Raw genomic sequence first — 12493 nt, forward strand, 5'->3', positions numbered from 1 at the left:
CATTATCTCAGTTCTAAGTAAGAAATTCAAGTGCCAAGTAATCAACATTATACAATCACACTTAAGCTTGAAATTCTGCAAAAACAGAGGCAACATCACTTTCTGCAATTCGCTAAACTGTTACTACTGCTAACACTCATACCAGCTGCGAAATTGTCATTAAATTCTCTGTAAAGAATCTATTCTCAAACAAGAGTTGAGCAATATCAAATTCTGTCAAAATCAATCATTTGTAAAAACTCAAACTATAAGAGTTTCTTTATAGTTTGTTTAAGATTGCTTCCTATCAAGGTTAGATAGGTGTTGTGATTGCTTTCTGGGTGGAAAGTAATTAAGAAAGAAATAGATCAAGGTTGATTTATTCTAGGTGTTGTAAGATTAAGAAGGTTCTTCATTTTTAAACACTTAGTGGAAAATCTCACAGTGTGAGGACTGGACGTAACCCACGTTGGGTGAACCAGGATAAATCTTTGTGTGGTATTCTCTTTCCTTTCTCCTTCTGTATTATACTGCATTAATCATTTGAGATAAAATAGAAACTGATTTTCTGCTAATTAAAGAACGTTCTCTGTTTTATAACATAAACCAAGAACGTTCTCCGTTTTCTGTTTCATAACCAAGATCGTTCTTGAGTTATTTTCTTAAGTTTTAACAGGAATTTTTAAAATGCATATTTACAATTCAAACCCCCCTTTCTTGTAAATCGACATTGTTACTTCAAGTATATATATATTAAGGTAGAGAAATATTAGTGTCGAAGATTGATTCCTGAACCTCTTGCATGTAATTCTTTCATGTCCCTAGTCAAACAACTAAACTATTTCTTCAGGGGTTATAATTTATTTTTGTTATGTTATCAATATTTTTTTTTTATAATTCAACTTTTGGAATATACCCACCTTTTAATAATTATCTTATTTAGTAAGCAAAAAAAAATCTCTTATGATTTTGCTCTTTGATATTTTAACTAATGATTTGTTCTTTGGTGATTGGATGAAACTATTCAACCTAGATGAATAGGATACAAAATGAAATGGAGAAGATGAAAATAGATAAAGATGCCAAAGAAGCTCAAATCGCTAAGACGAAGAGTTTTCGAGGCTATCGTTAAACCCTGCATGAGGAAATTATGTATGATTAATATTATGATACATAAAATAAAGGGTTTCACTAAATAAATAAATAAATGGTTCATTCATCATGTGCTTTGTAATTAATGATAATTATTAATTAAAGTATAAGTAAAAGCCTAAATTATCCTTATGAATATTGTACGTGGTATAGATTTAGATGACGTTGTTATCTTACATTTTAGTGAATATTGTTTTGGACAAAAAATATAAAGATATTTCTTATTTAGTAACAATATTATCATGGTGAACAAAATTAAAAAAAAAAAATGTTGACGTTGTTTTGGAATAAAGGAGTACCTTCAAAAGGTAAAGAATTTTGGTCAATGTTGTTATTGAATCATTTAGCAACTGGCGATGCACTCTTCAATAATGGAAGAGTGCTAATTTGTCTTACAACCTAGTCCTCACATTAGGGGCTCACATAATTGGAACACTTGGATGAACTAGGGTGTGATGGAGAGGAAGGAGGTGGACATAGATCAAAACACCCTCTAAAAAGTGCTACCATAGCTCACAAAGAATACACATAAGTTCACATTTAGACTCATAATAGGCTCATATCACAAGTTGAAAGGCTCATGCACAATTTTGAAAGAAAGTTAAAACAATTGAGAGAAAATGACTTGACTGAATTAGGTATTTTATTTAATGAATTATTGATCTAGTGCAAGTTCTATTTATAACACCATTACAAAACATAAAAAGTTTTAAACGGTTATAATTATATTCCAACTACTAAAATAGAATTTATGAATGAACTACAATACACCCCATTAATTCAAATTCTCACAAGATACAACATCTAATTGTTCTCTTAATAATATAAACCTATAATTCTTCATTGGCTTGGTTGGTATGTCAATAACTTGGTCCTCAGTAACAATATATTATCATGGTGAACAAAATTAAAAGAAGTGTCAGCGGTGTTTTGTAATAAAGGAGTACCTTCAAAAGATAAATAATTTGAGTCAATGTTGTTATTGAATCATTTAGCAACTGGAGATGCACTCTTCAATAATGGAAGAGTACTAATTTGTCTTACAATCTAGTCCTCGCATTTAGGGCTCACATAATGGGAACACTTGGATGAACTAGAGTATGATGGAGAGGAAGGAGGTGAACATAAATCAAGACACCCTCTAAAAAGCGCTATAATAGCTCACAAATAATACACACAAGTTCACATTTAGACTCATAATCTGATAGGCTCATATCACAAGTTGAAAGGCTCATGCACAATTTTAAAAGAAAGTTAAAACAATTGAGAGAAAATGACTTGTCTGAATTGAGTATTTTATTTAATGAATTATTGAGCTAGTGCAAGTCCTATTTATAACACCATTACAAAATATAAAAAGTTTTAAACGGTTATAATTATATTCCAACTACTAAAATAGAATTTATGAATGAACTACAATACACCCCATTAATTCAAATTATCACAAGATACAACATATGATTGTTCTCTTAATAATATAAGCCTATCATTCTTCATTGGCTTGGTTAGTATGTCAATAACTTGGTCCTCGGTAACAATATTATCATGGTGAACAAAATTAAAAGAAGTGTCAGCGGTGTTTTGGAATAAAGGAGTACCTTCAAAAGGTAAATAATTTGGGTCAATGTTGTTGTTGAATCATTTAGCAACTGGCGATGCACTCTTCAATAATGGACGAATGTTAATTTGTCTTACAACCTAGTCCTCACATTTAGGGCTCACATAATGGGAACACTTGGATGAACTAGGGTATGATGGAGACGAAAGAGGTGAACATAGATCAAGACACCATCTAAAAAGTGCTACAATAGCTCACAAATAATACACACAAGTTCACATTTAAACTCATTAGCTGATAGACTCATATCACAAGTTGAAAGGCTCATACACAATTTTGAAAGAAAGTTAAAACAATTGAGAGAAAATGACTTGTCTGAATTGAGTATTTTATTTAATGAATTATTGAGCTAGTGCAAGTTCTATTTATAACACCATTACAAAACATAAAAAATTTTAAACGGTTATAATTATATTCCAACTACTAAAATCGAATTTATGAATGAACTACAATACACCCCATTAATTCAAATTATCACAAGATACAACATATGATTGTTCCCTTAATAATATAAGCCTATCATTCTTTATTGGCTTGGTTAGTATGTCAAGAACTTGGTCCCCAGTAAAAATATTATCATGGTGAACAAAATTAAAAGAAGTGTCGGCGGTGTTTTGGAATAAAGGAGTACCTTCAAAAGGTAAATAATTTGGGTCAATGTTGTTATTGAATCATTTAGCAACTGACGATGCACTCTTCAATAATGGAAGAATGCTAATTTTTCTTACAACCTAGTCCTCGCATTTATGACTCACATAATGGGAACACTTGGATGAACTAGGGTATGGCGGAGAGGAAGAAGGTGAACATAGATCAAGACACCCTCTAAAAAGTGCTACCATAGCTCACAAATAATACACACAAGTTCACATTTAGACTTATAAGATGATAGACTCATATCACAAGTTGAAAGGCTCATGCACAATTTTGAAAGAAAATTTAAAACAATTGAGAGAAAATGACTTGACTGAATTGAGTATTTTATTTAATGAAATATTGAGCTAGTGCAAGTTCTATTTATAACACCATTACAAAACATAAAAAGTTTTAAACGGTTATAATTATATTCCAATTACTATAATAGAATTTATGAATGAACTACAATACACCCCCATTAATTCAAATTCTCACAAGATACAAAATCTAATTGTTCTCTTAATAATATAAATCTATCATTCTTCATTGGCTTGGTTATTATGTCAATAACTTGGTCCTCGGTTGAGTAGTGCATAATCTTTAGCATCCCAATATTGGCTTGTTCTCTAAGAAAATGACATCGAATCTCAATTTGCTTTGATCTACCATGAGACACAAGATTTATAGCCGACTTATTGTCTGTCTGCAGCACTATAGACTTCCTAACTTCAAATTTCATTTCTTGTAACACATAATCTATCTAAATTACTTGACTTGTGAATAAATACTAGCCACATATTCTAACTCACATGATGACATAGAGTTCCACCAGTAGTTCATTTGTAGAGCATCAAGAAATTAGTACATCTAAAAATTTGAACACATAAACTATAGTACTTTTCCTTTCTATCTTTATCACCACATCAATCAACATTTGAAAATATGTGGTGTCCTATTGCACAAGAAATGTCTGAACTCCTATTGCATAAATACTTAAGAGATCTCACATTTTTCTTGAACCTTGTAGCATATATTGTTTTCTATTCTTCATCATTGTCCAATTTTAAAGTAGTTTTAGTCTGGGTAATAGATGAAATGCAGTCCAACATTCTGAACGTCACAAAAATATCTCTTGCAAACTTGTGTTGGTGCATAACCATTCCTTTAAGTGTAGCTATTAACTCCATTCCTAAGAAATAAGATAGTTTCTATAAGTAAATCATGTCAAATTATTCCTTCATCTGATATTTGAAGACTTCTACTTCTTCCAAATCACTCATAGCTAGTTATCCCTAGAGCCAAAACTTCAAAATAATCTAGCTCTTACATAAAACCCTTGATACGAGTCTTGCTTTGTATTTAGCAATCTCCCCATTTGGCTTCAGTTTAATTTCCAACATCCATTTAGCATTAATAGTCTTTTTATTCAATAGCAATTTTGTCAAAAACCACTTTTTTTTCTCAATTGCTTATAATTATTCCATCTTTGTGTCCTTCCATAATGGTTTTTGAATTGCTTCGTGATTATTGAGGGATTATGCAATAACAAAAGTGAAAAATTAACCATTTTCCCTTCTGAGTCAATATCATTATTGTTTTTGGTTTTATAGTTATACTGTCTTACCGTTGGTTGTCTTTGTCTTAATAATGCTATAACATTTTGAACTTGTCTTTGTCTTAATAATGCTATAACATTTTGAACTGGTTCAACTCCATCAACCCTTTCTATAGAGTCATTTTCATCAATTGTGATAGGAATCTTTGACATTCCTTGACGAGTTCCATGTACATCATCCCAATTCCACTCTTCATGCTCACTAATTACAACATCTCCGCTAATGCAAATTGTTTTGGCAACTAGATCATACAACCTATATCCACCTGTCTCATGATATCCAATCAACACAGTGGTCTCACTCTTATTTTGCAGTTTCTTTCTTCTTCCATCTGGCACATGTTTAAAACATAAAGAGTCAAATATTCTAAGATGTGTCATTGAGGGTTTTCTTCTTGATCTGACCTCTTCAAGAACTCTGAACTTTAATCTTTTGGTTGGACACTTATTAAGCATATAGGTGACTACATTGAGCGCTTCACCCTATAATACATGAGAAAAATTATTTTGTTTCATCGTGCTCCTAGTCTTACTCATATCAACAATTTCCCTATTCCTCCTCTCTTCAAGACAACATTTATGAATTAACTACAATAAAAAGAGATGTTACCTCATAAATAATACCATTATTTTCTCACAAGCTCACAAAGAACATACACAAGCACACACTTAGACTCACAAGGTCGTAACTTTTGAAAGAAAATTAAAACAATTAAGAGAAAGAGCCTTGACTAAATGAGTATTTATTTCAATGAATTATTGACCTAGTACAATTTCTATTTATAGAACCATTGCATAACAAACAATTATATATAGTTATAATTGTATTCCAACAACTAAAACAACATTTATGAATTAAGTACAATAAGAGATTGGTTGTCGCCAAAGTGGTTAAGAATGTTGATTTCGATCCACATCATTTGGAACATATTTAATGAAACATTTAACTCGACATCATTACTACACACTTATGTCATGAACTTTTTAAAGTCACAGAAAATTCATCTTTAATGAAACATCAAACTTAAGTATATTTTTCAACTCACCGCGTAATCTTAATTTGTTTGCTAATTCAAATTATTGTTCAACATATAAATCTCGTCATTGTGAATCATTTAATATGTTGATAAATCCACATGAATATCCCTATCTACCTTTTTTGTACATGGAAAAGGGGAGAAGCCCCCAACAACACAAAAAAAGCATCAGAAAAAGAAAAATTAAAAACCTATAGGGATGGCAATAAACTCCTACTAGTCAATATAGTTAAGGAAACAAAAGGAGAAATAGAAGAAAAAAAATCATATTTTCATTGTACAAGGAAAATTTAAACTTATACAAATGAAGTTACTATTTAATTAGCTTCACGATACACGTGTCTAACTGAATTGCAACAAGCTATGAAACAATTTGAATTCAAGCCTGCAGAAAATATATAATTATATTGTAGTACTTAAATAGAAGAGTAACTAAACACCATCATAAAACTCAAGATTTAGAAACTTGCATATCAGATCCACGTTAGGGGGTTACCTAGTTTTAATATGTTAATATTATTTTCCATAAAAAAAAATATTTTAGTATTCTTTTGCTTCTTAAAAAGGCATAAATGGTTTCCAATGAAGACATTATTCGAAATGACAATTAAAAAGTACAATTTACATGTGGTTAAGTCCTAATTCATTATAATATACTACTAATTTATATATATAAGATTTTGTTAATTAAATAAATAATCAATATTGAGAAAATTGATTATGATATTAATTTTTTTTATAATTCCGGTTGTTTTAAAAATTCTTTAGATGTGAGAATCAATATATGTTTGTATTTTAAATTTTATTATAAATTGCAGAAAAATATATTACACAATTAAAATTATATTAGACTAAATTGTTTTTTATAAATAAAATTATTCGTGTGTTTTTCTTATTTGACATTTAATCGAATTTTAGTTATTTCAATTTGTTTTTTAGATTTCATCTGCAATTTAAGATTCTCGTTGTTTTGATTCATGTCATCGTTTAATAATACTACCTACAAAATATTATCTTATCTTAATATTCATTGGTATAGATTATTTTTGTAATTTGTCACTAACAAAATTCCTTTACATATTAAAAACTAGTACGAGGAACTTTTCTACTTAAGACCCTTTGCAGGGTAAGTATGTTTAACCGATAATAATGAAGCTACTTAACAACATTACAGAATCAACAAACATCTTCTAAATAAATTGGAACTAATTGCTAACTTTCTTTTATTATTACAACATGCTTTATATCACAAGACTAAGCTTCCTACCAATATGGAAGTGAGAGGAACTGTGAGGTTGTCATCAAGATCGGTGCTGATAGGAAGAGACTCCACAACAGTTGTGACAATAGACACAACTAGGAAACCTATAACATGTTTCCAGCTTCCTTCCATATATCCAAATGAGGAAAAATACCACATACACCTGAGAAATCAATAACGGTTAATAAAATAATATACCGTGTTTCAAATTGGTGAAAATTGATTTTATTTAAAGGCGAGAGCTAAATGTAAAGTGATTTATGTTTATATACATTCATGTCAATATGTATTGAACAATAAAGTTGAGACTAAAAATCGATTTTGGAGGCAAAATCTGCAAAACTCAACTTTAAATTAAAGTCGATACTAGAAACAAACCGATTCTACTAAAAAATACTCAAATATGTACAATCAATACTATGTTTCTAGAATCGATTTTTTGAATTTCATACGTGAAACCAAACATACTAGAAATTTAAAAGAAAGTAATACATGTCAAGATAGTTACCCAATTGAAGCCAAGAATCCAGAAGATGCCATTGCAATTGAACCGGCGTAGGACTTGTTTTTGTTGTAAGATATTTTTTTACTACCAAATCTCCTTCCAACAATGTCAGCCATACCTGAAATTGTAAATTAACAACAAGGATAAAATCATGTCCTTCTAAGGTGTCACAAGATAAGGCTTCTCTACGTCTTTCTATGCATCTTATTAGCTATGTAGTACCGCCGACACTATAGATAGAAGGTGTATTTGGGTCTGATACGTGTCGTATCACGTGGTTATACTTAATAACGTTCATTTTTTATGAATTATTATTGGTGCCTACATGTTAGTGTAGTGTGGAGTCGGGTGTTTGTGTCAGTGTGAGTGTTTCATAGCTTATTAGACATCAAACCATTTATGTATTTTCATCCAACACCGTAAGATTTTGGAATATATTTAGACTGACATGGCTAAAAGTCTAAAGCATTGTTTAATTGTAGTAAAGAGGACTAAAAAGTAACGTCTAAGAAGCATAATTACCGTCTCCTGCACACATATTACATATTGCAGCAATGGAAATAGGCGAAGTTCTCCAATATATTATCGATGCAAAAGTAATAGTTGCAGCATAATAGAGTGGTCCCTTAAGAAGTTCCCTGCAGATGAAACCAAATGAAGAAATAGTGCAAAGACATGTAATCAATTATCAATTAGTAGCAAGATAAGAGATAGTGTTTCCCAATTGGTAATTTATACCATCACTACTTCCTTCATTTTTTATACACCATATTATAAAACCACAATTTAGTCACACTAGCGTCTTTAACAACGAGGATTAAAGCGACAAATTTCAATTAGCAAACTATTTATAGTCACATGTTCAAATATTCTCGCAGGTATTAATTTATTCAATTTTGCAACCTATGATCTCCAAATCTGCTCATTGATTTCACTGTGGCGTCATCTTTCCATATTCCAAGTCCAATAACAAGCATCCGAAGTACATTGACAGCTGGAATAAAAGCAGCAAAGTACGATCCCCATTTGTCGGTACTGTAATAATTGAAGCAAGATCATTGAACCAAGGACTTTGTAACAAAACTTTGAACAAGCTCATAATTCATAAACTAAATGAAATTACCTGAATAGTGGCCAGCAGAGTATGAATAACAGCCCAATGGTAATATGTACTAGTTTCCTATTCAATTTCTAAACACAAAAAATAAAATAAAATTAATGAGCATTCAGCATGTGTGAACAAGATATACCTTTAGAAATGTAGCAAATAAGAAACTATATACTATGAAAGATAGCATTTTAGCTTCTAAATTATGGAAACATCTCATCAGATATACCTATTTGGTTCCTAACTAACAAAAGTTTTATGGAGAGAAGTCGGATAAAGGAGCTACTAAAAAAGTGAAGGTGTAAAAGCTTATTCCAACTTATGTAGGAAGCTATTATTTTGAAAACTTGTGATTATTTTAAGTGCTTGTTGAAAAGTTTATCCATAGTAACTGTAAAATCACAATGAATAATAACCAAAATAATGAACAATTACCGAGCACTGACACAAACACCAGAAACAACTTAACACTGATATTGATTAAATATAACCACATAGTTCACTTTCAGACACGAGACACACCTTCAATCAGTACTACATATATGTACAACTCTTTACTTATGAAGTGGCAGACATAAATTTTAAAGAAAAAGTAAGCACCTAAGGATTTTTTCAACAGGCATTACTCATTAGCATAAATGATTGTAAGCTACTTTCAAAAAAGTCAGCAACTAAAGAAAGTCTAAGCTTCACTGCAGTCTTTTTGTTTTTTTTTTTGTTTTAGCCATTTCATTCCCAACAAATGGGATCCTAATAAATCGAAGTTTGGCTAGGGTAAGGAAAGTGTAATTATTCCAGCCAAGATTCGAACTTGAAATATTTTAACTTAGATTTATCCGAACGATTCTTCTTTATTTAAAAGCTACAATCTTTCAAAGTCAACAAAGGATCTAACGAATGATTCATCTCCATATGCAGCTAAATTAAACCAACCCCTTTTACTAAAAAAAACAAACCTGATCAAAAAGTCGACGTTTTGCAGTTTCTTGCCACAATCTAAGAGCAGAGAAAGCAACAACACCAGAAACAGCTGTAGCAAGAATATCAGAGACAAAAGGGTCATGATGAAACATGGTGGCAGATGGGTTGTTACGGCGAGTGATGGTGGTTGAAGAAGAAGTTAAGGGGAAAATGGGTTTGAGTTTGGAGAGAGAAAATGTAGGAAAAGAATGGGAAATGGGTGGAAAGTGAGTGAGGAGAAGAGGGAAAGAAGAAGAAAGATGAGAGTGAAATCTTATGGTGGTGATACTCTTAATCATTGTTGTTAAATTGCAGACAGATAACTACCTACCTGTACCACATCTCACATCTACCATTTTTCATTCATTTTTCTTTTTCAACTTTCATTCACTGATTGTTTCGATGGAATTGAGATTTTGTTTTTTTCAGTTACTAGGACTTGCCTCGTATCGAGACTTTCATTATTCTTTTTGTTTTTATGTTTGCATTTTCTTTTAAATAATATTCTTGTTGTTGATTAACATAATGAATCTCTAATAATTTAAATTCACTTCGAATGAAATTAAAATCAAATCAATGATTGTTTTTGTTTTAGTTAGATTCAATTTCAATTTTTAACCCAACTTTTAATTATTTGGTTGAGATTTTGGTTTATTATAACATTACACTCTCATCTTTAATATAAATAAAATCATATTTTATAAAAAATAAAATAAAATTTGTTGAATTTACACACACATACAATTAATAAAATATAAAAAATAAAAAATTATTATATCAATAGTAATAATGATAAATTAATTAATGTTCTTTTTATTTTTATTTTTTATCATAGAAATGTTGCTAATAAGAAATTTAGTTTTTTTGTTTTTTTTTCAACAATAGAAAAATAATTAAATTTTTCTAAATGAGGATATAAAAAGAATAATTCTTAATCATTAATCAAAATCAATAATGATTAAGAAATTTAAATTGTAACATTCTGTATTTAGTTGTATGACTTACATTTAGTTATCTTATTCTCTTATATGAAAACTTTTTTTTATAGTGTCATAAATTTTATAAATAAAAAAATTAATTAACTCCCTCTGAAAAATAATACATTTGTTATAATATTATTGCAGTTTTTTAATTCTTGTAATGTTAGATCCAATATTAACTACACCTTAAAGGATATAATGACAATGTAGATTTAACTATTCATGATCACGAAAGTAGAAACAATGAGAAAGCAACAATTACACATAGTTGAATTCAGCCAAGTATTCAATTACTTATTTCCAAAGTTGAATCTTCAATCTTCTTCGCCGTTACTTATTTTACCGTCTTGCTCAAAGTCTTAATTCCAAGACCCAAAATCATCTATCTCATTCCTCCTGTTGCTGGCCATTTATATAAGAGGATACGACCAACAACTATATATATAACTTTTTTTAACTTTTGAAAAATTAGAATTTAATGTTAATTTAATTAATAAAAAATAATTAAAATATTTAAAAAATAAAATTATATTAATAAAATCAAATAAATAAAAAAATCAAATAATTTTATTTTGTTAACAACTCTCTCTTATTTTTACTTTGATGATGATGATGATAATAATAATAATAATAATAATAATAATAATAATAATAATAATAATAAAGTAAATTATATTAATAATTTCAAAGAAAATACATTAAAACGAAAGAAAAAATACATCAAATTTGATTAGATGTCCCAACAACATTTAGACAATGTTTCTTTGTACTTTTTATGTAGTGTCTATTTTTGTTCTAATAGATTTACTCTTTGGCCAACCTTTATTGACTTTCCGCATTCGAGGATTGTGACACACCTTAACACCTTGATATTATGGCCAATATTCTTTGTTTGGTATAGATTTAAACGTTTCGTCGTAGACTTTTAGTACCATTTACACCTTGTACACATCAGGTATAAGGCTTTTAGAATCATATTTTATGCTAGAGCATGTTTCTATCACATATGAACAAGACATATGTATATCTTGATATTTTCCACAGTTGCACCACTTGTTAGGAAGGTTTACATTGAAATGACCAATCGGTCGCCATTCTTTCAGATTTATTGTCTCGCCGATCAAAACTATCGATTTATAACTATTGGACTTACGTATTTCAAATTTCATAAAATTTATGCATACCTGTAGCTAAAGTTGATGTGTGTAGTTTTCTCATAGTTGAAAACAGTGTCCCTATCTTATAATAAGTTGATTGGACCAAAACAGTTATGAGAATCTTTCGTGTACCTATTAATAAGAATTCTATTTTGTTAACAATTTCCTCCTATTTTGTCTCCGGATCAAATAAATAAAAGATAATAATAATAATAATAATAATAATAATAATAATAATAATAATAATAATAATAATAATAATAATAATAATAATAATAATAATAAAGAAAAGTGAATACACAGTTGTAGGAAAGAGAAGAGATGCAGGGAATGTGAAATTTTTTTCAAACCCAAAGTAAAGTTAATGCAATGAAATCAATAATAAGGTAGGTAAAATAAAAATAAAAAATCTCTTGTCCTTAATGTATTTTGGGAAGAGACGGGTAACCCGGAAGATAATCCGTACCCAGCTATATTTTTTTACT

At 29.6% G+C, this 12493-nt stretch overlaps 1 protein-coding gene across 1 annotated transcript; it reads right to left on the reverse strand.

The window, feature by feature from the left end:
- Positions 1 to 7073: 7073 nt before the first annotated feature.
- LOC101508996 (probable phytol kinase 3, chloroplastic) lies at positions 7074 to 10302 on the reverse strand. The gene is made up of 6 exons (XM_004500236.4): positions 9868 to 10302; positions 8927 to 8994; positions 8707 to 8838; positions 8326 to 8441; positions 7807 to 7921; positions 7074 to 7461 (listed from the first exon to the last, which is right to left on the reverse strand). The coding sequence occupies exons 1-6, from the start codon at positions 10168 to 10170 to the stop codon at positions 7284 to 7286; spliced, it is 912 nt and encodes a 303-aa protein (XP_004500293.1). The 5' UTR covers positions 10171 to 10302; the 3' UTR covers positions 7074 to 7283.
- Between the last annotated feature and the right edge of the window lie 2191 nt (positions 10303 to 12493).

Source organism: Cicer arietinum, chromosome 5 (genome assembly GCF_000331145.2).
Source record: "Cicer arietinum cultivar CDC Frontier isolate Library 1 chromosome 5, Cicar.CDCFrontier_v2.0, whole genome shotgun sequence".
Classification (NCBI taxonomy): domain Eukaryota; kingdom Viridiplantae; phylum Streptophyta; class Magnoliopsida; order Fabales; family Fabaceae; genus Cicer; species Cicer arietinum.

Excerpts from the sequence above, each read along its gene's own strand:
- LOC101508996 (XM_004500236.4), bottom strand. The coding sequence starts at position 10,170 with ATGATTAAGAGTATCACCACCATAAGATTTCACTCTCATCTTTCTTCT. Across the intron at positions 8,995-9,867 it reads AACGTCGACTTTTTGATCAG|AAATTGAATAGGAAACTAGT; the intron begins GTTTGTTTTTTT and ends TTTTGTGTTTAG. Across the intron at positions 8,839-8,926 it reads CTCTGCTGGCCACTATTCAG|TACCGACAAATGGGGATCGT; the intron begins GTAATTTCATTT and ends CAATTATTACAG.